Source organism: Heliangelus exortis, chromosome 3, assembly GCF_036169615.1.
Source record: "Heliangelus exortis chromosome 3, bHelExo1.hap1, whole genome shotgun sequence".
Classification (NCBI taxonomy): Eukaryota; Metazoa; Chordata; class Aves; order Apodiformes; family Trochilidae; genus Heliangelus; species Heliangelus exortis.
Genome location: NC_092424.1, coordinates 56,616,860 through 56,642,220, shown reverse-complemented (window position 1 = coordinate 56,642,220; position 25,361 = coordinate 56,616,860). Strand labels below are relative to the sequence as shown.

The 25,361-nt window shown below is 41.2% G+C and overlaps 1 protein-coding gene and 1 long non-coding RNA gene across 9 annotated transcripts; one reads left to right on the top strand and one right to left on the bottom strand.

Annotated features, from left to right (window-relative positions):
• Positions 1-496: 496 nt before the first annotated feature.
• Positions 497-9,718, bottom strand: LOC139794752 (uncharacterized). The gene is made up of 3 exons (XR_011725250.1): positions 9,691-9,718; positions 6,241-6,366; positions 497-625 (listed from the first exon to the last, which is right to left on the bottom strand). It is a non-coding gene; the product is annotated as an uncharacterized lncRNA (long non-coding RNA).
• A 292-nt stretch (positions 9,719-10,010) lies between these two features.
• Positions 10,011-23,869, top strand: CCDC28A (coiled-coil domain containing 28A). 8 transcript variants are annotated; one of them, XM_071740756.1, is made up of 7 exons: positions 10,011-10,128; positions 10,952-11,146; positions 12,835-12,998; positions 13,933-14,087; positions 14,713-14,735; positions 23,612-23,663; positions 23,822-23,869. In XM_071740756.1, the coding sequence occupies exons 2-7, from the start codon at positions 10,989-10,991 to the stop codon at positions 23,852-23,854; spliced, it is 585 nt and encodes a 194-aa protein (XP_071596857.1). In that variant the 5' UTR covers positions 10,011-10,128; positions 10,952-10,988; the 3' UTR covers positions 23,855-23,869. The 8 variants fall into 8 exon arrangements, with proteins under 8 accessions (XP_071596857.1, XP_071596863.1, XP_071596862.1 ...); XM_071740755.1 differs by lacking the exon at positions 10,011-10,128 and adding an exon at positions 10,154-10,202; XM_071740757.1 differs by lacking the exon at positions 10,011-10,128 and adding an exon at positions 10,157-10,215.
• Positions 23,870-25,361: the final 1,492 nt, after the last annotated feature.

Below are 25,361 nucleotides of genomic sequence, written 5' to 3'. Positions count from 1 at the left end.
TTCCCTACAGTAATTTTTAATATACTTGGATAAGGAGGGCTCATCTAAACCCGTTATTTTATGAATATTAATTTAAGAAAAACTTAAAATAGAAGTCTTCTCATTAATATCTACTGCATCACACCATAGTTAACTATTAGGCTGTGTACAATTGTTTTAAGTGAAACGGTGCTATTTGCATGCCCACTGTATTACATCTTGTATTTAAGCCTGAAATGGTTTACTACAGAGGGCATTTTTATTTTACTGGAATATGGTTCACACAGTCACAGGTGTTCTGTTTGGACCTGAGACCTCTTGCTGCTATTTCTTCTTAGTATTTTCAATGCACAGGAAAATGCTTTGAATGTTTTAACTTCTCCTTTGCTAATTAGAATTACTGGAGCAAAACCATATTAAAAAGAAAATTCTAGAATACAGCTTAGTGTATGCATTGCTTAGGAATAGTTTTCTGTACAAATACTTGTGTGTACATTTATTCTCTTTAGGGAATGGATTTTTGTTTTAGTTCTACATTTGTATATGCCTAACAAAGAGAGTCTGAAATTACAAACATGCCTTCCCATATCTGCCTGGGAGAGGACTTCATGTAGTCAGTGGAAGTGCTCAGCAATGTATCTTCTAGCTTGGAAAAAAATAGCACAGTTGTTTTTTTACTGAGCCACCAACTTATGGAAGGGGAAGGGAATTAAATTTCCCAGGCAATGTCAAGTGATTTCAGGCCAATTACAGATGTGACCAGGAAATAGTGCAGACTGCAAATAACTCTCCAACTTTGATATTAGGGTAAGAGTCTGTGTTACATTTCTAGAATGTAACTATATATTTCTGTGATACATTTCTATAATACAACTCTTTTTTTTCTGTAGCTGTAACTAGAAGAGCAGTATTTCATGCTCTCAGCAAATTTAATGAAGGAAGTGTACCTGCTTGCCATCACAGTTCTTTGCAGGCATAATCTTCACAAATCTTCTCACCTAATAATATTACTGGATTTTCTTGAGTTGAACCAAAGCTTTCAAATGAGGCCTATAATTTTGCATATGGAGTTTACCATGAACACGAGCCAGCAGTGTGCTCAGGTGGCCAAGGCAGCCAACAGCACCCTGGCCTGCATCAGAAATAGTGTGGCCAGGAGTAGGGATGTGATTCTCCCACCGTACTCAGCACTGGTGAGGCTGCACCTTGCAAACTCTGTTCAGTGTTGTGCCTCTCACTATAGAAGGACACTGAGGTGCTGGAGCATGTCCAGAGAAGGGAAATGAAGCTGGTGAAGGGTCGGGGGAAAAAGTCTTATGAGGAGCAGCTAAGGGAACTGAGGCTGTTAAGTCTGAAGAAGACTTTAGATATTTATAAGCATTGAGGAGATTCCCCCTTAGTCTCATCTTCTCCAGGCAGAACAGAGCCAGCTCTCTCAGTCTTATATGGTAGATGCTCCAGTTCCCTAATCATCTCACTGGCTCTGCACTTGACTCTCTCCAGTAGTTCCTTGTCTTTCATGAGCTGGATGCAGTAATCCAGGTCAGGCCTCACTAGGGCAGAGCAGAGGAGGAGGATAACCCCCCTCAGCCTTCTTGCCATGCTCTTTGTGATGCATTCCAGGATGCCATTGGCCTTCTTGATATCCAGGGCACATTGCTGCCTCATGGTCATCCTGTTGGCCACCAGCACCCCTGGTCTCTTTCCAGAGCTGCTTGCTAGCAGGTCACCTCCTAACCTGTACTGGTGCCTGGGGTTGTTACTCTCTAGGTGTAGTACCTTACACTTGCCCTTGTTTAACCTCATGTGATTTCTCTCTACCCAACCTTCCAGCCTGGCCAGGTCACGGTGGATGGCAGCATAGCCCTCTGGTGTGTCAGCCACCCCTCCCAGTCTTGTATCATCAGCAAACTTGTTGAAGGTGTATGCTCTGTCCCTTTGTCCAGGTCATTGATGAACACATGGAACAGGACTGGACACAGTACTGACCCTGGGGAACACCATTTTCTCACCGGCCTCCAAGTAGACTCCATGCCACAACCCTCTGAGCTCTATCTCTGAGCCAGTTTTCAATCCACCCCATTCACCTAACCCACACTCCCTAAGTTTGTCCTACTGACATCAAGGCAGACAACGTTACCTGCCCTCCTCTCATCTATCCATCCAGTCATGCTGTTGTAGGAGGTCATCAGTTCTCCCAAGTAACTGGTGACAGTACAAGAGGAAATGGCCTAAAGTTGTGCCAGGGGAGGTTTAGACTGGATAGTAGGAAAAATTTCTTTACTTGAAGAGTGTTCAGGCATTGGAACAGGCTGTCAGGGAAGCAATTGACTCCAGCACTCCATTCCTGGAGGTGTTCATAAAATGTGTACTTGTGGCTCTTCAGGACATGATTTAGTTGGCATGATGGTGTTGGGTTGATGGTTGGACTTGATGATCTTAGAGGTCTTTTCCAACCTTAATGATTCTATGATTTTAAAAAGAGTATATTCAAGTAAGTTTTATTTCATGTGGCTCAAGAAGAAACTTACAAGTTTGCCTGGTTTTCTTTTAAGCCAAAGGATCCATCAACAAAATTAATCTACTAATTCTTTCCTGTTACCTACAATTTCACCATGATGTCAATAGAACCTTTGTCAAAAGAAAAAAAAAAGCTACTGCTGTGCTTAAACCTTGGTTGATCATACAGATCTCAGTTGTCTATTTTTTTCTTCTTCCTCTTTTATTTTGTATCCATCTTTTGTAGGATCTTTATGGTCAGAACTGCCTTTATTTACTCCCTGAGTCTGTACAGAGTTTAGCACCACTGGATTCTTGACCAAGACTGAAGATTCAGAGGTGTGTGGTGGCGATCATGTCCACAAGCCTGTGCTTGTGCCCACTAGAGGTGAGGCTGAAATTGCTTTGAAAAGTTAAACTTTGCTTACTGGGCCTTCCCTGGCATGCCTGGGTTACTCTGTAAATGTGAATAGTAGTTTCTCTTACTCACATAAAGTGTAAACATTGGCAAAGAAAATAAAACAATTTTTGTAGGCACTAAGCCAAACTATTAAAACAACTGAGGAAGTATTTTATTTCATTTGCTACCTTAGAACTGTGTTGGCTTTTTGTGTTTGTTCTTTACTTTTCCTTGCAAGGTTTTTTTTTTTTTTTTTATAATTATTCCATTATAGTCCTTTTGTGATAAATTACTGAACAGTTTAAAAATCAGGCAACAGAAAACAAAAGATACACCTTGAGTCTCTGTGATATAAGATGTATGTTCTATCTTGTACTAAATTAATTATAAACATTATTCAGTATTTAAATATTTAATAGGGGAAAAGGTGCCTGCCAAGAACAGGTGTTACACATTTAAGGTTAAATAAATACAATAATTCTTCCCATGTATTATTTCCATAACATACATCAGAAACCATACTCTGCACTAATACATCCGCAATTAAAAGCTTTTTGTCAGGTGTTTTCTGATCTGTTTCTAGATCAGAAAAAAAATTCTTTCTAGAATTTACTTTCCTCTTTGGTTCACAAAGGTTCAGTCTTGCTGACCTTTGGTTCACAAAGGTTCAGTCTTGCTGATCTTGATGGGATTCTGTAAATATCATGTTGTTGATCTTAGAGTAAACATAATTATAATTGCAGTGAGTAATCTCACAGATACTCAGTGAGTACCTGCAAAAACAATTCATCAGACTGCCCAAGAATAAAGGGTTTGCCCAGGGTTTATTTTCATTTATTTTAAAAGCCCATATGAAATTCATCCATGTCTACTATTGAACACGCATGCAAGCATTTCAAGAAGTGGTGCCACATTATCCAAGCCTTTTCTCAAGTCTATCAGTGGGTCATCTGAGTCCTGTGAAAAAGTGAAAAGTTAGTGCAACAGATTGGCAGGTGGAATCATTTGATTATAATGCAGTTCAACAAGTGAACAAGCACTGTCTGAGCAAGCCAAGAGTGAGAGGCGGAGATCAGCAATGACCCTGTTCAAAAACACTTCTTCCTGCCTGGATTCCCTCCACAACATTTCCTTTAAGTGACTCACAGCCTTATCCTTCAGAAAACCCTACTCTTTTTGCAATATGCCAGCATCTAAAAACATGGAAAATCTTTAAAACCACCAATGCATTTCCCGCTAATCTTACTTCTACATCCCTGACAGAGTCTGAGAAATTGTATTAGGTTTGGGACAATGCCTGAAATACTCGCTGTGCTGGCAGAGCCAATGATAGACTTTTCCTTTTTCCAGATGGAGTATCCAGGTTATTAAAACAACTAATGTACAGTTCCAGAGTGCCTTTTCCTTGGAAGATTTTAATGCATGTTAAAAATATTTAAAACAAACATTTAGAGAAAGGCAAATGTAACTGTACAATAGCTGCTATATTTATTGAACACATATAAAATGCTGGCATGGTTTTATATACCTAAAAATTGCATAAGGAACAATTTCTTTGCTAGGACTGTAATGCAGTACTGGAACAAGTTATCTGCAGGGGTGGTAGAGTCCCCATTCTTCAATGTTTCAAGGCCCAGCCAAAGTCACAGCTGACCCGATGTGGCAAGAGCCCTGCACTGAGCAAGAGGTTGTGCTACAGGACATTAGAGCAGTCTTCATCCTTGACAATTTTCAAGACAGGACAACCTGGTCTGAGCACACAATAGACCCTTCTTTGACTTGGAGACTCATGATGTCCCTTCCAACCTCAAGTATCCTACAATGCTATGACCTCAAGAGGTGCTTTTGAACCACTATTATCGCCATGATTCTGTGAATATGAAATTCAGACTAACTACCAGACTTGTTAATAAAATTCTTTCACCATAACTTTCCAGGCATATAAAGATATGAGGTTATGGGAGTTTTTCTAGAGACGAGACCAGTGTACATTCCAGAGGTCCATCCAGGAGCCACAGAAAGTGATGAAAGCCCTTTCACCATAGCTCAGGTAGGGATTGAAGGCTGGTGCTGAGCTGAAATGGGGATCCTGGGCCCAAGGGCAGCAGGATGGGGAGGTCCAGGTGGGACTAGTCAGGGCCATTCAGGCTCTAGGATCCTGTTTCTTGTGGTGACACTGCTATGTGCGTGGAAACGGCAGCTGAACCACAAACCTGTTGCAGGCTGAAAGTACTCAGAGGCAACATCACACAATCTCCAGCTTCTTACACTTTATGCAGGTATCTGCAATTGGCTGCTCTGGAGTTAGAACACTGAGATATGTGGACCTTTGCTCTGACCAAAAGAGCTGTCTTTGATAGTTGGTGGAATTCATCAAAGTTCTCATGATAGGAAGATTCTAGAGATCTCCTAGATACAAACAAGACCCTTTTGGTATTTGAGGGACCATAAGAACAAGGGCTCAAAGCAGGGCTGAAGAGGAGAGCTGAACATATACTTAACAAAGAAAAGGAACTGGGGCATGGCAAGTGCAGATCCCTCCAGAAGTAAGGAAGTCTGGAGCAAAACTGACCAAGTAAATTCCAGGAGAACATGAGCATGGAGGTAAAGAGGCTGTTGTACAGTATGAAACTGAAGTAATCTGAAGGGAAAAGCTTTGAGCAGATGTCCTACTTCAGAGGCAGGCTTTCACGTGACTTAAAAAATTCTGCTTTCTGAGTGATACAGCAAGTCCCTTCTGTTCTCCCTCCTTCCTTCCCTGGCTACCATGTTATGGGCCCATGATTCATCATACTGCTGGCCCGAGGAGGTAGTTTATTCAGCATCTACATTCTGGCAAAAGGTTTGTTTTGTTTTTAAGCAGGTCACACATTTAATGCTTTGATAGCTAACTAACAATTGATTTTTTGCAGTTAGCTGACACTGAATGCACACATAACACTGGTGGAGGTTTTAAACTGCTTGTTCTCATGTGTAATAGTGCTGACCTGAATGGACTGTTTATGTTAGAGATGTAGAAGCTGATCAGTAATAACACAGAAGTCTAAATATTTATGCATACTTGTATTAATTCACTTAGCCAATTCACAGTGTGTGCATATATACATACACATACACACACACACACACACACATATATATATAGAGAGATATTCAGGAGATATATTCAGTGTAACTGTGTGTTGACACACTTCCAGTGACATTTCTTGAGGGCATATCTGTCATTGTGTAAAGCACAACACCCATGTGCCTAACCTACATAATTCTGTTTCTGTACTATTAAAGTATTAATTAACTTTCTTTATACATCATTACAATTTCACTGCATTGTTCTTCACATTTACCTGGATGATAACACATACCTTGTGGTGCTGCTTAGTCGTAACCCAGAACCCAGTACTTCATAAGAACAGATATCTCCCATAGGACATTTTTTCAGGAGGTGATGCTACATCAGTGTCATGGATCCATGAGTACAAGGTGCCACCCTGTGAAATACATCTGAGGTTAATTATAGAAGCTAAAGAACAAGATGCTTTCATCACTCTTGGAAGCCTTTAGAACCGACTTGCCATCTCATGTTAACCGAACAGTGTTTTCAGAAAGAAGAATCTGATTTTATTTGCATGCATATCTCAATACAAAGTACAGACTACCTTCTTTGAAGTTCTTCTTCAAAGCATCTTCAAAGGTGAGCCTCTAGTTTGTAAGAAGATATACATGTAAATAAAATCAGATTCAATTAACTTTTTAATTTGCTTCTTTAACAATAACATTGTTCCTATTAAAACACTGTTATCCTTCAAGCACTTCAGTCAACAAGTATATACAAATGCTACGACTGTAATGCTTGTTGGTGTTGTCAGGAAAAAAGCCTTATAAAGGAAGAAAAAAGCATTTCCCAAACTGTGAATCATTACCACAATGCACAATTATGCAAAATTCAGCTGAATGGAGATGATCCAAAGCACTTTTTTTCCCCTGGTGAATGTATGACACCTTTGATTCCAGGCAACAGTGTTATCTGTAATAGGATATGTAGTATCAAATCAGGACTGCACTACCTTTGATTCTTTGCTCTTAACTTACTATTATCTTCTATAAGAAATTAATTAATCACTGTAAAATTACCTACACTATGAAAACTAACAATAGCCTTATGCTTTCCTAATTATCTCCCCTTGTAGGCTCTGCGAAATCAGATACAGAAGTGAGAATCAGACATGTTCTAATAATCTTGTATCACATAGTGTGCAGTCATAACAAATGTAGTTGGAGCAAAACATTACCTGCGTGCTAAAATTAATGGTAGGTCTTTTCTTCCTGTCCCAAGGAAATCACACACCTTTTTATAAGAGTAACTAAGTTTGTGTACTTGATCCCTCATACTGAGACTAAACAGCACCAAGGGTTGACTGTGGAATCCAGCTGCTTTCTGAATATAAAAGTAGTTTTATTTTAAAAATGCTTATATTAGTGATGGGAAGTTTCTCCCTTTATTTTAAAAAAAAGCCCAAAGGGTATTCTACTTCAACGGCTGTGGCAGAAATAAAGAATACCTTGTCACCTTCCATCCTGGCAAACTTCTTTGATTTACTCTGCATGCACAGAACACCATTAATCACAGAGGCAAAGACACACCACACCTCTATATTCAAACTGTAAGGTGGGTATGTTTACTTGTTCATATGGCGTATGAGAAATGAGCAGATTGAACAGAAATATTTCCCAAATTACCAAGCAGAAACAGTTTCATCTCCCAAATCTCCCAAATATCTACACCAATCTATCTGTAAATAATTTTTCTTTCTTTTTTTTTTCCCATCCCATGTATATGTATATGTATATGTATATGTATATGTATATGTATATGTATATGTATATGTATATGTATATGTATTATGTATATGTATATGTACACACACATATATGTACGTGTGTGAATGAAGATTTTTACGTGGGAAGCTCTGTGGCTGAGAATTTGTGACTGGCTTACAGCCTGTGTGAATTTTGCTAGCTCTTGTTTCCCTGCAATGCGTGCCAAAGTAGATATCAGAAGCCTTTGTATTAAAGAATCAAAGAGGGGGTAAACAACTGTTTTTTCTTCTCTACCTGTCCCTTAAGTCTTGTGTTGCCACCTTAAAATATTATCTCAAATGTTACATATATTTCTCTCACTTGTGCCCTTGGTGGGGTTAGTTGATGAGGCACTGTTATAGCTAATAACGGTGTTATTATCTAGTAACACTGTTATATCCAATAGCCCCTCAGGTCTAAATCAAGATTCATAACAAGGTTTGGGATCTGGGTACAACTGGGGAATCAGGTTTTTGGTATCTCATGAAGTCTAGGCAGAGGTAGGGAGGCACCCTAGCTGCATGCCTGGTGAGGCATGCAATAGCTTTATATTGAGACATGCCCTTGCAAACACCAGTAAGGATTTTGGCTGATGTTTTCTCTATGGGTGATGTGGGTTATGCCACCCTTTGCAGCTGGTGTGTAAATAACACCTGAGAGTTTCCACCAGGAAAGTTATGAACATGTTCCTCAGGTAAAATCTAAGATCTCATTGCAAGTAGAAGAAATTCAAGTTGACAAACAAGTTGCAGAAATAGTTATCTCCCTAGGCAACACACTACTGTCTCCTGGGGGGGGGGGAATGTCTCAAGCTACCAGCCATAGGCAGGAAAGACGTGCCAAGCATTCAAGTCCCCAGAGCCATCAGTGTCAGGGAACACTGAAAACACAAGCGATGGCCAGAAATGCAATTGTTTGAGTTCCTCTACAATAACAACAGCACCAGGAAATAGACTTCGGGGAGTGGGGGTGGTGGCAGTGGGCGAACCTATAAATTACTAAAGCTAGGTAGGCATGCCTTGCTAATGTCGCCTGCCTAGACAATTAAGTTCCTGCAAGGTCAACTACTCAAAGACTGGAACAAAGGTCGGAGAAGACAAATGAGGTCAGCTGCATCTAACGAAAACGTGGCAACAGGCGTCTCCTCATTTAACTTGGATCAATAGCCTTCTGGGAAGACCTGTCGCGGGAATGAAGCTGTATGAAGCTAAGGAATCAGACTTCGTGTTAATCGGCCCTGTTACCTACCCTTCTTAATCATGAACGTAGAGCTCAACAGCTGGGAAGGAAGAAGTAAGGAAGAGCAGAGGCTTGGAAAGCCCCGGAGACCGAGGGGATGCTGCCACCTGGCGGACAGGACCTGGCAATGACAAGAAGCTGCCTCCTACCGAACTAAAGCTTCCTACCTAGAAAAACGCTCCAGCTTCTTTCCGTACGGTTGTCGGCGACAGACAGAGCTCCAAAGGTCCCACAGGGTATGGCATGCACTGCTGCCGAGAAGGCGACAACCCCTTTTCTAACCATTATGCTCTCCTTCGTTTTTCACATTTCAGAGCCGTAGAATTTGCCGTTTCACCGGCATTTCTAGAACGGTCATCGACGCCTCTCTGACGAGCCTGACATGCATGTACAAGACGGAGGGCTCCGCGGTGGCGACATTAATGCCCACAGCCACCCACCGCGCCCGCAGCGGAGGGCTCCGACCCCTGCAGAGACGCTGGGGCCGCAGCCAGCCTTCTAGCCTGGGAAAGTGTCATTGTGCAGACATTGGAATGGGCTGCCGAGGGAAGCAATGGATTCTCCGTCCCTGGAGATATTTAAAAAGAGACTGGATGTGGCACTCAGTGCCATGGTCTGGTAACCGCAGCGGTAGTGGATCAAAGGTTGGACTTGATGATCTCAGAGGTCCCTTCCAATCCAGCCGATTCTATGATTCTATGAAACAACTGTGGTACCAGCCACCTCTGCTACTCCTGGTGCTGCAGACGGCTGCCTCCCCACCCCTTTCAGCCGTTTAACGGTCGTTAACGGCCGCACCGGCTCCTCCCGGCTCCCCGCCTTCGTACGCACGCAGGAGGCGGTGCCGTCGGGGTAGGTGGAAGCGCGGTTCTCGCGCATGGGCAAGGGAAGAGCTCGGCCCCTGCCGGCATCCGGTGCACGTCCCTTGCCGCGGGGGGCTCTGGGGACTGTAGTAGCCGGCCCCGCTCGGGGCCTCTAATGTCTCCCAGAATGCATCCCAGAATGCGGGGCCGCTCCGCCCTCACTCGCCGTCATGTGGCCTGCGCGGCGGCCAGAGCCTGACGCTTCCGAGGGGGAGGGAAGAGTAGGAGCCCGGCCAGGCCCGGAGGGGTCCGGGAGCAGCTGCAGGGGGTGGGGCCTCCCCCCTCTCCAAGGTACCGGGGGGCGGGGCCCGAGGGGGGGGCGGGGCCCGCGGTCCGGCAGGCGTTTGACGGGCGGCGGGGGGACGGTGAGGGCGGTTGGTAAGGGGCTGGGGGGCGGCAGGAGGTGTCCCGGGGCTCCCTGCTTTGGAAATGTCGACGCGTGGCAGTGACCGTCAGTGGCTGAGGACGGGAGGGGGGGGTGGCCACAGTAAGAGGTGCAGGCGGTGGGCCCGCAGCGGGGAAGCGGCCCTTGGTAGCCAGCGATGGTGCCTCACCGGTACCTTCTGGCGCCTCCTTCGGGTGATGGATTTCGGAGGAGGCGATTCGCCAGGCGAGGTGACGGGGTAGCACCCAGTAACAGCAGATAGAGTAGCAGCAATCTGGTGTGTGTATTACTGGGTAGCACCCATCGATAATATGGATAACAGCAATAATAACGCGGCAGCAACTGAGTTCTGACAAGGCCGTTGCCTCTCCCTTTAGAGGAGACAATGCTGTTGCCATTGGCAATGATGACTCGTAGCATCTCCATGCCACCATCATTTATCAGAAATTTGATCGGCCTGGACTTGAGTAGTCACAGTGTTTTCTAGCAGCAGTCCATGGGACACAAAACCTCTGATACTTTTGAGGTACCTTTCAGGAGATACTGATGGGTAAGATTTTAATTTCTGTCTGTTTTGCTCATCAGGCAGGCCTGGGCAGCTTCTGAGAACCGGAATCTCTGGTTTGCAGAAACGAATGACAGCTCATCTTTGAAGCTATAATTTCATGCACTGTTGACCTGCTTTTGGTTTAATGGATTTTTTAAACTGCTTTTTTCTCCCCTTTGGAGGGCAAGGAGTTAGTCTACATGAAGTAAGTTGGAAGAAATGGAAGAAAGGAAAATCAAGAGGAGGAGCCCCAAATCATCTACCAGTCACCCTGCTCAGGTTGCTGGCTCCAAGAAAAATTCGGTGCCCGTCAGTAAAAGTACAGCCTTTTCAAATCCTGCACCCCAGCCTGCAGTACAGAAACCAAAGTTAAAACGGTAAGCTTGGGACCATCTTGCAAGCTTAGTGGAAGTGAGAGCCAGAAACCTGCCAATGCTCAGTCTAAAGGGTGTTTAGACTGGCTGGGAGAGAATGAAAGAGTGAGCTTCACATTTGTGAAAATTTTTGATGCCTTGTCTTTTTTAGTAAAAGCTTGTGTTTAATGCAACACAGCAGTTATTTTACAGAAAAGGAAGGTGCTCGATGCTGTTCTTGTAAGCTTTATAAAATGTTACACAATGACATAGACTCATCCTGTTAGCAGTTCTGCTGAAGAGATGGTAGCCTGATGTGACTGATGAGAGATGAGTTGGGTGATCAAATATGGCAGATGTGGAGCCAGCAGAGCCCCAGAAGTACAGCTGTGAGGAACAAATACAGTACTACATGACCACAAGGTTGGAATTGGCAAGTAGAGCAGGAAATTAAGTTTGTAAATTGAACAGGTTGAGCTGGAACTGGAATTTCTGGCTGTTCTCTGTTTGGGTACCTATCAGTAGGGGCAGCACTAGCTCCCAGGACATACTCATGTGCAGAGAGAGGCATTCAGCTCTTCAGAAAGTACCAGTGTGGAATAGTTTGCGTATCGCTGATAACTTGAGTTTGAGAATGTTAATTTTTCTGCATGTTAGAAAATTTGTTTCTCAGCCCTGGCATATACAGTGGCTAAATGAGTGAAGAGGGATTTTAGAGTAAAATGTTAGTAAAAAGTAAAATGCCTAGAGATAAGCAGCCAAGGATATCGAACTGTAGATATTAGTTGAAGACTAAGTACCCAGCTGTAGACATAGACGGCCTGTTTGAAGGGCCTGATGATTAAAGAATTTCTGCAATGTAAAGTCTATAGATTTTTTTCAGGGAAAATACCACAGAATCATAGAAAGTTAGGGGTTGGAAAGGACCTTGAAAGATCATCGATCCAGAGCAGGGTCACCTATAGCAGGTCACACAGGAACACGTTCAGGTAGGCTTTGAGTGAATGTCTCCAGGGAAGGAGACTCCACAACCTCCCTGGGCAGCCTGTTCCAGTGCTGTCACCCTCACAGTGAAAAAAAATCTTCCTTATGTTTATACAGAACTGGCTGTGCTCCAGGAGCTCCCTCAGCCTTTCCTCATAAGGGAGATGTTCCACTCCCTTAATCATCTTGGTCACTGTTATTTGAAGGTGGGAAAGAGCTCTAGGGAAATTTATCTGTAGGCAAAGTCACCTTTCTGCATAGGTTGTAATAACTTGTTTTCCACAGTGGCTGCAGTCTATAGGTGCTTGCAGCAACAGGAGCGTATGATTGCTAAGGATTTTTCTCTGTCTTAAAGAGTTTGCAGATGCTTTCTGAGTGATTTCATGTAGCTAATGCCCCATGTGCCATGTGTCATTGTTGGGAAATGGCCCTTTTCAGATAATTAAAATGGACATTACATACAGGGGCTCCACTGATGTTTTCTACCTTTAGCAGAAAAGCAGATTGTTGGAATCCTTCATTTTGCAGTATCAAACCACAAAGAGAGTGATGTTGTTCTTTATTCTTGAAACAAACTGGTGATCCCTTTTTTTAACTTAAAAGGAGTGATTGGACTATGAATTATGTATTTTCCCTTTCATTTTTAAGTCTCAGAGTTACACTTATCTTGCATTTAAGATTCTCAGTGAAAGCAGGACATAATCTTTTTGTATAATTATTTTTTTCAGAGTAATAAAAGAGAAAGCCAAACCCCCAGGAGGGGAAGCAAAAGGGGCACAGGCAGCACCAATCCAGCATTCGTTTCTCACAGATGTATCAGATGTTCAAGAAATGGAACGGGGACTTCTAAGCCTCTTGAATGACTTCCACTCTGGCAAACTACAAGCATTTGGTAAGTTCATGAGCTGTAAGTACACAATAATTGTTTTTACAGTCATACAATGGTACCGTTTGCAGACAAGTGTAGCTGTATGGACAGCCTGCCAGTTTGTCACACTGTGCATCTGCCATGTTAAATGAGGTTTAATGTAACTTAACAGATCTTACTGCAATTTTAAATTATAGTCCTATTGCAAGGTTGTATTAGTGTGAAATGATTCATATGCCAGTTCATTGTTGCTTCCAGCATGGCATTATCAAAGGCAGAACCTGGGCTTATGGATTTAAGAGACCAAGGTTAAAGTAATCTATTTCTGATAGTAGAGGAATAACAAGAAGTAACTGTATTTAGCACCTAATTTTGCAGGATATTAACACTTCAGACTGTTGGTAGCTACTCTGATGTAATCCAATGCAAGCTGCATTTTATCCAGCTTACTCTTTTGTCTTACAGCATCTTGCTATTCTTACTACTGATGAAGGTTTCAGAAAAAAGATGACACTCTTCTACTTCCATTTTTTTCCTTCTACTGCGTAGAAAGCTGCATATCCGCGTTGTTAATTCCACACCAGTTTTTACAAGAGAACCTGAAAAGACTCTCTTCTATAAAACAAGAATGGAATCCCCAAGATTCATCAGAATTAATGATCATATTTAAATTTAAAAATACAGGGCCTTCCTTAACTGGAGAGAATTTCAGAGTGTAGAGAAAACGTGTATTCCATAAACCAGTTTAGTACATATGGTGGTTATCACGAGTTCAGCACAACATTGCACCAGGCAGGATGACAAACCTCAGTAGTGAAACAAGAAATTATTGAGAAAGCAAATTAACTTGTAAATTCAGTGTTTAAATTCCTCTCCTCTGATATAAAAACCGTGCATCTTCACACCTCCATTTACTCTCCCAGGTTTCTTTAGATAAAGCTGTTGCTCATCCTTTTAGGAAATGAATGTTCCATAGAACAGATGGAGCACGTGAGGAGCATGCAGGAGAAACTCGCTCGCCTCCATCTGGAGCTCTATGGGGAACTGGAAGAACTCCCTGAAGATAAAAGAAAACTAGCCAGTGACTCCAACCTGGATAGGCTGCTGTCAGATGTAAGTACTGAGAAGGCAGAACACAGGATTTGGCACACAGCAGTTGGCTCAGGAAACCACCACTATTGGGTGGGCAGCGATTTACAGCTGAGGAGATGCTCTGTAATGAACCAAGACATAAGCCTTGCCCTTACTTTGCTTTTGAGAAAACACAAGACCTCCTTTTCTTTTTTATAGGCTGCTGCTTGCTTTGGGGAGTGGAACAGGCTACCTGTAGACTGAGGATGTAAGCCTGTTCACAGACAGCCAATGTACCAATAAACTATGACCATTTTCCCTGTGGCCCATCCTCTTATATATGGGGAAAACGACACACAACAATTTTATATCTGTATATTCTATGCTTTTAGTGTGTGCTTTTACTCTTTCGTAAGACCTGACACTCTTAAAATTTCTTCAAGCTTCCCAAGATTGGCAGATTTAAACTTAATTTGAGACTTAGCTCTGTTAGTGTAGAATTCAGTGCAGGCTTGCTTTCCTTTTTGTTATAAAATCATCCATTTCAGCCCAAACTATTAATAACTTCCTTTTTCATTTTAATGTATTTATTTAATCATATTAGCATAATTGTTGCATTTGTTTGACGGAAATGCCATTTCTGATACTTTCTACATTTGTTCTGCAGCTAGAAGAACTGAATTCATCTATGTATCCTTTTTTGATAAATGTCTATTTTGCATTATAATTATTGTTTACTGTAATCAAATTGCAGTATGTCCCTAGTAACTGGTGTTTTCACAAGAGTTAAATTCCTTCAATAACATCCTTTCTTATAAATTAATTATGTAATACACTGTGGATTTCAGGTTAGAATCATAGAATTTTCAGGGTTGGAGGGGAACTTAAAAGATCATATAGTTCCACCCCCCCTGACATGTTCAGGGACACCTCCCACTAGATCAGGTTGCTTAAAGCCCTGTCCAGCCTGGCCTTTAAAACTTCCAGGCTTCCACCACCTCTCTGGGCAACCTGTTCCTGTGTTTCACCTCCCTCACGGTAAAGAACTTCTTCCTAATATCCAACCTAAATCTACCCTCCTCTAGTTTGAATCCATTCCCCCAATGTCCTGTCCCTACCCAACATCCTAAAAAGTCCCTCACCAGCTTTCTTGTAGCCCCCTTCAGATACTGGAAGGCTACAGTAAAGTCTCCTTGGAGCTGTCTCCTCTCCAGACTGAACAACCCCAATTCTCTCAGTGTCCTCACAGGAGAGGTGCTCCAGTCCTCTGATCATCCTCCTGGCCCTTCTCTGGACATGCTCCAGCATGTCTATTCTTCCTTGTAGCAGGGGTTCCAGAACTGGACACAGTACTCCAGGTGGGGTCTCACAAGAGCAGAAAAGAGGGGCAGAATCACCTCCCTTAACCTGCTGGCCATGCTTCTGTTGATGCAGCCAAGGATCCCATTGGCTTTCTGGGCTGCAAATGTACACTGATGGCTCATGTTGAACTTCTCATCCACCAGCACCCCCAAGTTCTTTTCCTCAGGGCTGCTCTCAAGCCAGTCACTGCCCAGCCCATATCAGTGCTTGGGGTTGCCTCGGCACAGATGCAGGACCTTGCAGTTGGTCTTGTTGAACTTCATGAGGTTGCCATGGGCCCACCTCTCCAGCCTGTGAAGGTCCTTTTGGATGGCACCACGACTGTCCAACGTGCACTCAATGCCACCATTCATGTTGCCAATAAAGATGTCAAACAAGACCAGTCCCAACACTGATCCTTGAGCATCTCCACTTGTCACTGGCCTCCACTCGGACATGGAGCCACTGGCAGCCACTCTTTGGGTGTGGCCATCAAGCCAGTTCTGTATCCATCAAGTGGTCCATCCATCAAACCCATGTTTTACCAGCTTGGAGACCAGGATGTCACGTGGGACAGTGTCAAAGGCTTTGCTCAGGTCCAGGTAAATGATGTTGGTTGCTCTTCCCTTGTCTATTGATGTTCTGAATTTTTCATAGAAGGCCACAAGGTTTGTCAGGCACAATTTGCCCTTGGTGAAGCCATACTGATTACCCAAAACACCTCTTAAGTTATTTCTTGTGCATCAGCAGTGCTTCCAGGAGGATTTGCTCCATGATCTTATTGGGCACAAAGGTGAGACTGACTGGCCTATGGTTCTCTGGATCTTCCTTCTTTCCCTTTTTGAAAATGGGGGTTATGTTTCCCCTTTTACAGTCAGTGGGGACTTCACCAGACTGCCAGGACTTTTCGGATATGATAGACAGCAGTTTAGCAGCCACATCCCCCTGTTCCCTCAGTACCCGTGGGTGTATCCCATTGGGTCCCATGGACTTGTACACTTCCAGGTTCTTCAGATGGTCATGAGCCTGATCTTCACATACCATGGGCAGTTCTGCCTTCCAGCCCTTGCCACTGTCTTCTGTGACTTCAGGAGTGTGATTTGGAGCCCTTGCCAGCGAAGACTGAAGCAAAGAAGTCATTGAGAACCTCAGTCTTCTCCAAGTCACTTGTCACTAGTTCTCCTGTTCCCTTTCTGAGGGGCCTCACACCTTCCCTAGTCTTCCTTTTGCCATTAATATACCTATAGAAATTTTTGCTACTCCCCTTGATCTCCCTGGCTAGATTTAGTTCTAACTGAGCTTTGGCTTTTCTAACCAGGTCTCTTGCTGCTCGGACAGCTTCCTCGTATGCCCCCTATTCTAGATGTCCTTTCTTCCATTCCTCATGGAGTTTCTTTTTGTGTGATAGTCTGCCCAGGAGCTCCTTGTTCATCCAGGCAGGTCTCCTAGCATTCTTCCCTGCCTTCCTCTGTGATGATATACTTTGCTTCTGGACATGGAGAACATTATTCCACTGTGTACATTACTGGATCTTAGCACTTAATTATTGGTTTTTAATAGGGTGATTTATTTAGCTAGCACGTACCGCTTTAAACAACATGTTGACAGTTGATGGCAAAGCCTGCCAGAAGCAGGGTCTGTTGCTACGACATTCTGGAATAAACATACATAGTAAAATTCCTTCTGTAGCATTCAGAACTGTTCTGTCCCACTGACGGGTGAATCCTATTATCTCTTGTATGTGCAGCTGTTTATCACATTTCACTGTGAATAGTGGACTGATGTAATTTATTTCTAGAATCAGACTATGGTTGAGTCACAAACTTGAGTGGAGCTTTAGTAAGTGAATAAATATGTGTTCTTTGCCCACTCAGAAGGTTATAAAGCTAAATGTCTTGGGCTTGTCTGTTACATCATGGTTTTGATAAGGTAAGAAAGCAGCTGAGGAGCGTTGCATTCAGTTTTTACTGGAGTGTAGTTATTTCTGATGTTACGCACTTTGTGTGCACTAAGGTGGGACTAGGGTTTGGGATTTAAGATACTGCACTGGTGTCTACATTCTGTGTAAAGCTGTTTAAGGCCAGTTTCATAAAGAACCCAAGTGGAATGTGATAATAATATTGCTTAATAATAGTAATAAATAATAATATTGCTTAATAATAATAATAATAATCTTCCACCCTCTTCGATCATAGAATTGCTGGGGCTGGAAGGAACCTTAAAGATCCAGTTCCAACCCCCCCTGCATGGGCAGGGACACTTCCCCCTATACCAGGTTGCTCAAGGCCCCATCCAGTCTGGCCTTGAACACTTCCAGGGCAGGGGCAGCTATTTCTGGAGGAGTGTAATGCTTAAGCCTCATTGAGGAGGATTAATCTACCTACTGGTTGAAAACTAGCACAGGACTTAATAGAACTGAATTCACCTGGACTGCCATCTATCTGTCACAGAACTAAGCACAGTTTCGTGTAACACTGCTATCTTGTTTATAACTTATTTATATGTGAAAAATGTTATTCCTTAATGGTTTGCTTCAGCCAAAAACTACATTTAGCAGATGCTCAAGACATTCCAAATAGTGCCACGGGCTGATAGAACAGCTTTGTCAGTTTGGATTCTCCCAGAAGCTTTTCTTTTGTTTTTCCTGACAGCGGAATCTTGAACAGCTGGGTTTTTGTGGTTTGGTGGTGGTTTTGGGTTGTTTTTGTTGTTCTGTTTTGTTTTAATTTTACACAATTAGGAATCAAAGTGAAAATTCAAGTGTTTATTTTTACACATTCCTCTGAGCACTTCATTATGTCAGGACTCAGTATCTGGAGTTTTAAATAGGTTACTGTGATGCTATACTTTTTATTATTGCCTTAATTTAAACAGAAAAATTGGAGAAATTTGAAAGTACAGTTCTTCTGTTCTGTGTTGTTCATATGGTTGAAAGTTATATGTATATAAGTTCATTAGCATTTCTCCATTTTTCATGAAGGTAGCAATGATGTTGCCTTTCTGGTCAGTATGTAGACAATCTGCACACTATATCTTTAGTGTTTTGTTGATCAGTAATGCCACAAATTAATTTATTGCTAATAAAGTAAATCAGTTTAAATATATGATGTTTCATTTAGAGGAGCTGCTATCTGTTCATCTGTGTCAAGAGGGTACGAGTTTTGAAAGGTCTGAATTGAATGTTTGCAGAGTTTACTTTTTTTCCTAACTGTGAATAATTTATAAAGTGTCACTAAATTAGAAGTAGCATGCATGCTAGTAGCCCACATAATTAAGTATTGTGAAATTTGAAAATTGGGTAGACAGATATTGTTCAATAAAAGCAGTATATGTAATTTTGTAGTCATTCCTATATTTTAAGTAACCTGACATCAATTGTTATGATCTTTGTGTTCCCAGTCAGAGAAAAAAAATTCTGCATTAATGTAAAATGAGGCTGGTTTTAGATCCAGAATTTCCTAGTGCATCAAACTATGCCTTTGGTTCTAAATTTATATTTTTTTTTAGAGGTAATAGATTCAGATTCTATATTGTATATACTTACTGCACACAAAAATGAAATCTTTATCCTTCTATTTGAAATCAAAGCTTTTATCTTTCCAAAGTGGGCATGTGGCCAGGGAACAAAGGTGCATTTTGTTCAGCATCTTTGGATAAGATGCTTCTTCAGCCACAAGATGTAGTTGTGGATTCCATTAGCTCCAGCTCCTTTTGGAATCACATGTAGTGCCACGTATGCACTCTGCAGCTGGGGATAGAAAGATCATTTAACCACCAATGTGTGTGCTCTAGCTACAAATTCAGCCTCATGTACTGTTATTCCCTGCCTCACCTATCAGGCAAATATCAGTGATTAATGAACCATTTAGGGATCCCAGCTGGGCTTTTCTTTAGATGACTTATCTCCTGTGTTGAGATGATGAGTTTTGCATGCTGGTAAAAATCCCTCCAAGTCCCAGCCTGCTGCTGGGATGATGTGAAATTCAAAGACAAATCAGGAGAACTGGAATACTACATGCTTCTCAAAAAATGAAGCCAAGGCTGTTTTTTTTTTTACCCCCACACTCTTTAAGCAATAACTGGGCAATTATCCTCTTCTGTGCAGTGGTATCTCCCTGTTAGCACCGTGGCTTTGTTTCTGTGCAGACTTCCAAATGTCAAGCAAAATGCAACGTGGGTTAGCCTCATGCCTCAAAGTATGATACAAGTTGTGGTTGCTGGCACAGCTGCATTTATAAGCAAAATTACATTCTTGCAGGTCATTTTGACTCAGGAGGAGAGTCCTCACTGACTCAGGAGGAGGCCCTCACTAACCACTTGTTGCTAGTGCAGGATAGTGTTGTGTAATGCATGCTGGTCTCAAAACACACTTTTAACCAGTGGTTTTCATTGTTTAAGCTATCCTACAATAGAGATAATAATTCTTCCTTTTGGGGCTCTGTCATCTAACTCTGCATAGGATTTCAAACACATCTTGTATGTGGTCGGTTGCATATCTCCAAATTACTATGCAAGTATGTAACACCATAGGTATAATTCAAGATACAGACATAAACAATTACCTTTCTCAAGCAGCTGTCTGGAATTACACAAGAATTAGAACCTTTTTCTTCAAACACCTTGAGCCCACAGAAACTCAAGTCACAAATAATGCATTAATTGCAACTAATTAAGGAATTAAAATTGTCTTATCTCCTCCTGAATACAAATTTCCATCTTTTACACAATCCATTAATGATGTAAGCTCACTATCTCTTAGGTTCATGCAAGAAAATTTTGTAGCAAGATATTTTAGAGATGGAGCTTCACTTGAGGTGGCAAGAAACTACTTCTAGGATCTCACAGGAAAAGGACCTACTGTAACATACTTGCGGACAGTCTTTTGTAATTACAAAAGTAGTTAAGTGGCTGCAGAAAATGAGCTTCTTTATTGTTACCTTGTTTCCTAAAGAGTTGTTTAGGGAGATAAAAGTGTATTAACATTGATGTTTCCTGGCCTGAACTTACAAGGATAAATGGATGCAGTGTTAAAAAGAAGATGCTCTTTCCTGTGTCTCTGATGTGTGCAAATGCTAAAGTACCCACACTAGGTTATGTCTTGAAATTCTCATTTGTGTAAAGGAACAGAAATGTAAATTTATCAAGGCCTACTGACCTGATTGTATTGGTGTTCAGCAGGTTATGGGTTACAACTGTAGTAACCGAGAAGAAAATCCATGAGGACAAAGTAAAAAAAAAAAAAACCCAAAAAACAATTGGATAAATTTGGCTCATGACCTGAAAACTGAGTTCTATCAGTAAGAAATTGGGGCTATTTACTGCGGAGTTCAGTGGCATGTTAGTTTTATAAATTACATGCAACATACTAAGACTTCACAACTATATCACATTCTTTATACTTTATGTTGGATATTGACTGTTAATACCTATTCTGTGTCCCATCAATACCAGTTCATCATGGTTATGCTGCAAGCCAAAGAATTTTACCTTTAACACAGTGTATATATGGGGATCCTGAAGCCTTTATCATATACTTTAACTCTTGAGACACACATTTGTACTTTTAGTTCCATTCATATCAGAAATTTAGAAGTGTTACGTTATTCTCATCTTCCCAAAGCAGAGAACTGAGGATGTCAATTTTTTTTTTTATTTCTTCAAACCCAGGTTCATGATTTTTGCACAAGTTATACTCTAACCTGTCACATTAAAAAAAATGAAGGAAATTACACATTTCCTACAAAAGACAATAAAACCCAACCCCTGCTCTAGGACATGAGAAGTTGTGGGAATGTTTTGTCCACACAAAGCCTCCAGTTTCTTACACCAAATCCAAACCTCATTCACATGGATGATTTCCCCAACTATTCCCTTGTATAAATACAAACAGCAGATGTACCAGGTGCTTTGAAGATATGTTTTTCTAGAAAGGAGTTGCAGTGAGCTTCCCTCTCATGGGGAAGCAGGGCTCAGAGCTCACTTCTTAAAGATGGCAGCCAAATTTGGCCCAGACTACCCCAAAGCACTGGAGGATGCCAGCAGGCTTACTGCATGAAGAGGTGTTTCTTCTAAAAGTGCTTTCATTTCATCACTCCTCATGCAATCAAATCTGGCACTTCATGCCAAATGTCACATAAAGTGATCTGTTCATGTCACATACATGAATCTGTTCTGTCCATGTGCGAACTCCAAGTTCAGAGGCTGTTCAGGATTACTGACACCCAAGACGTTTTAGCCATCAATACAGGAAATTCATTCTCTTCTAATCCCAAAGAATAAAATTCACTGTCAGTGGTCTAATGCTCAGTATAATCTTTCTGCTGTCATCAAAAAACATGGGCTTATCACAGCCCTCTTCACTCACTGCAAAAAGGTGGGAATATTTAATGTGAATGAATACATACCACATCCTCAACTGACTGCCCAGAAGTACCAGTGTGCTGTGAAAAACATTTCATAGCAGGAATGAGACATCAGAGCAGGCCCCAAGTAACAACTGCACTGCAAACAGAGAGTACATATTTTTATTAGACCTGCATCAATAAAGCCCAGCAAGCTAAACACAATCCTGGGCTTCAGCTGGCTCATAGGGAGGCACTGGGACAGGCTACTGATTGTTACAGTGAGTGCAAATAAGCTGCAGATCAGCCAGCATGTTCTGTAGCTGCCCCTTTGCTTCTTTGCTCTTAGAATGTGCTACTATTGCTACACCATCTTGCAGAAGTTGTTTACAATTGTTAAAAGCTCACAGGAAAAAATACTCCAAATCACATCCTTTCAGCATTAACAAAGGATATACCTGTGCTAACCTGACAGCAGAGAAAGAGATTGGTTCACTCTAAAAAACAATGCTCTAGATGTTCAGACTACTGGAGATAATTTCAACACAAAATATAAAGCAACTTGCAGAATGCAGCGATAAGGGTAACTGCACATAAGGAACAGCATCAAAACTGCAAAGATCTGTGCTTACATGACTTGGCTTTTGGTGCACAAACTCCTTGACGGAGGAGCTCAACTTCTTTCTTCAAACTAATTAACCAGCTGATACAGCTTTGCCGTCTGATGCAGCAGTAATTGTTGTCTTCTGTGCCACAAGTACTTGCAGTAGATGCTCTGCACAATACATCATCTTTAATGGAAACCACAAAGGTTTTAGGCTAAGAATGCTATAGAGAAGTTGTCATGAAACCTGGTTACTAAGGCAAGGCAATGACTGGAAGCACCAGACTTCTAAGTTTCAGATAGGCCTGAAACAATTGTTCTTACAAACTACCTCAGAAGACCTGATTTAAACATACAGCTATGGATTTAGATGGGCATTCAAAAAAAAAAAAAAAAAAAAAAAAGTGATCCTTCCTAAGCAGCCTCACACTCAAGGGGCTTGCTCATCGGAAATGTAAATTTTTATAGTAATTTCTTATTTGTCACACACATTTCAAAGTTGTAGCCCCTTGGGCTAAATCTGTCTTGGGAGAAGATGAAAGTTCTAAGTGTGGATTTACAAATTTCTGCTAATCATTTCCCTTGTACTTTAAAAACTTCACAAATACATTTTTAAACTCCCAGACCCCCATATGAAAACAGCACTGGAGAAGGCTTTCTCTATTAAACCAACTAAGACATGATATAAAAAACAGTGGCTGAACTCCCTAGGTTCCTAAATCTGCAAGTCCACATTATTAGCTAATGAAGTTTTTTTTCTTTCAGAAAAGTTGAACCTTCAATAGTAAATGAAAACTGCAATAGTAAATGAAACTGGCAGCAGAAACTATAGTAGCCAGACCAGTTAGAAATTTTAAAAGCTTAATACACTTTAATACATTTCCTACTTAGGTGCAAAAAACCGTTTATATTTAATTCTCAAACATGCCACAGAAAATAAGGTATCTCTGAAGACAGGACTAACCACAGGATAAACAAGATTAATGTGTAAATCACTAGACAGAGTCTGTAAGAACTGAAATTACTTTATATTGTTTTTTGTATATTTTAAGCTACAGCTTACTAGGTAAACATTGGAAGATGAAAATGACCAGGAAAATAAACATAGAAATACACAGACCAGTACTTGCATTGCAAGTGCTACTTTTTGCCAAGCAGGTGCCTAGAGGCCATTTGTATTGTGGAATTTGTGAGTGGAATTCACAGCTGAATGCCTCAATGAATACGTAATCTTGATTCGTATACTTTTAACAACAAAAGAATCCTTATCTTGAATTGAGTTCTCTATTGTTCTTGTCCTCTGCTCAAACAAGCAAACAAAAAAACCTACAGGTAAATGTTTTACAAATCATTGTTATTTAGACCATCAGCAGAACAAAGTGAAACTTGAAGTGATGCTGTTTTAGCTCTTAGAACTTAACACTATGGAAATATAACACTAATGAGTTAACAGCATCATTTTATTAATTTTATTTATTATTTAATTTCAGAATGAAAAGTCCTTCAAAACATCATTGCCATGACATTTTCACTACGTCATCTGAGCTACTGTAGGACAAAATTTAAAATGTTTTAATAGAGTATTTCACTGATGGCAAGGGCTGCTATATGGTTTTAAACTCAAGTTTAGGCTGTTGATTCAATAGGTTACCCTGTACTTGCTTAGTAAAGAACATAAGCTTTCTTCAGGGTTTCTACACTGAAGGGATAATTGTGTCTCAGTAACTGCAGGACTTTTCAATTATAAGGCCATCATTCTTATGTTTTACAACTATGCAAGTGTTAAAAAAAAAATAATCTCTCTTTTCAAGCTGTGTAAATCAATTCTCTACTCTATTCTCTTAATGTTCTAAAGCTCTACCAGTCACAAACCTTCTATTTTTAAGTTGATGTCTGAAACAAGTAACTCAAGATTTTAGGGTGAAGACGCAGCAAACACAAGAACCAAACCTGCCAGGGAGCTGCTCACAAGAGCCATGTGCAAGCACTACAAATTGTGAAAGTTCATTTTGTTCCACAGAAAGAAGCATCTAAAGTCATGAGAATGTTCAAGCCATCTTCTCTGATAACATGATCTTACAACTAAGTAAGACAGTAATTAGTAACTAAGCCAGTAACTAGTAACTAACCTTCTCTAAAGAGCTGCTGAGTCTCCATCACCAAGTGACTGGAAGCTGTAATGCTGCCTGGAGCTGTTACAAGTTTTGTTTATACTGCTGGCTTTTCACCCCTCTATCCCTGGAAGGCTGTCGTTTTTCTTTCATGACAATCTGCAGCAGCAAAAGATAACACAGTCTAAAGTATGATAACTGACAGTGGCTCTGGGTCTGCAATGACACCTGATGTGGCAGATTTCTGCATTAGCACTTGAACTTTGCTGAAATAGGGCTTTGCACAGTGAATTGTGGGACACTCCCAAGAGAGCTCCAAGTCAAAAGAATCTCCATTTGACATTTCTAATGGCCAACATTCAATCTAAATTTTGACTCTTAAGAAGTTCATAATTGTAACAGATCATAATTTTCTTCCCTCCTATTTAGAAATACCAGGTGAGTACAAGACCTCCAACATATAGGGCTTTAATAGTACTACAACAAAAACCAGAACATGAAAAAACAAAGTTTTTCCACAAACTGGAAGACCAGGACCCGAGGAAAATAAAGAGAAGGAATAGTTTGCAATTATTCTGACTGTTCTGACCAATGCAACACTGCAGCACTAAGCCAAAGGCCAGAATATGGAAAATTTTGATATACTAGACTAAAGCCCAGAGTTAAGCAAGTGCCAAGAAAGAAAAACACATTTATTTTGAACATTTGAAACTGCAATGCACCCAAAGAAACAAGAGCATGTTAGAAAAAAATGAGCATTTCAGGTTAAGACTATTCAGACTAGCACTGCAACAAAAAATGTTTCAATTTCTGTCATGATTTTCCATCTATTTTAATGTAGCATAAAAAAACCCTACAGGAACTAAAAGAAAAGAATAAAGCTTTCCTATTGCAGTTGAAATTCAATCCTGCATAAATC

What these genes read in the sequence shown, in the direction of transcription:
- CCDC28A (XM_071740756.1), top strand. Translation starts at nt 10,989, where the DNA reads ATGGAAGAAAGGAAAATCAAGAGGAGGAGCCCCAAATCATCTACCAGT. An exon ending in CAGAAACCAAAGTTAAAACG is followed by an intron (nt 11,147 to 12,834) that starts GTAAGCTTGGGA and finishes TATTTTTTTCAG; the next exon opens with AGTAATAAAAGAGAAAGCCA. An exon ending in TGGATAGGCTGCTGTCAGAT is followed by an intron (nt 14,088 to 14,712) that starts GTAAGTACTGAG and finishes TTTGTTCTGCAG; the next exon opens with CTAGAAGAACTGAATTCATC.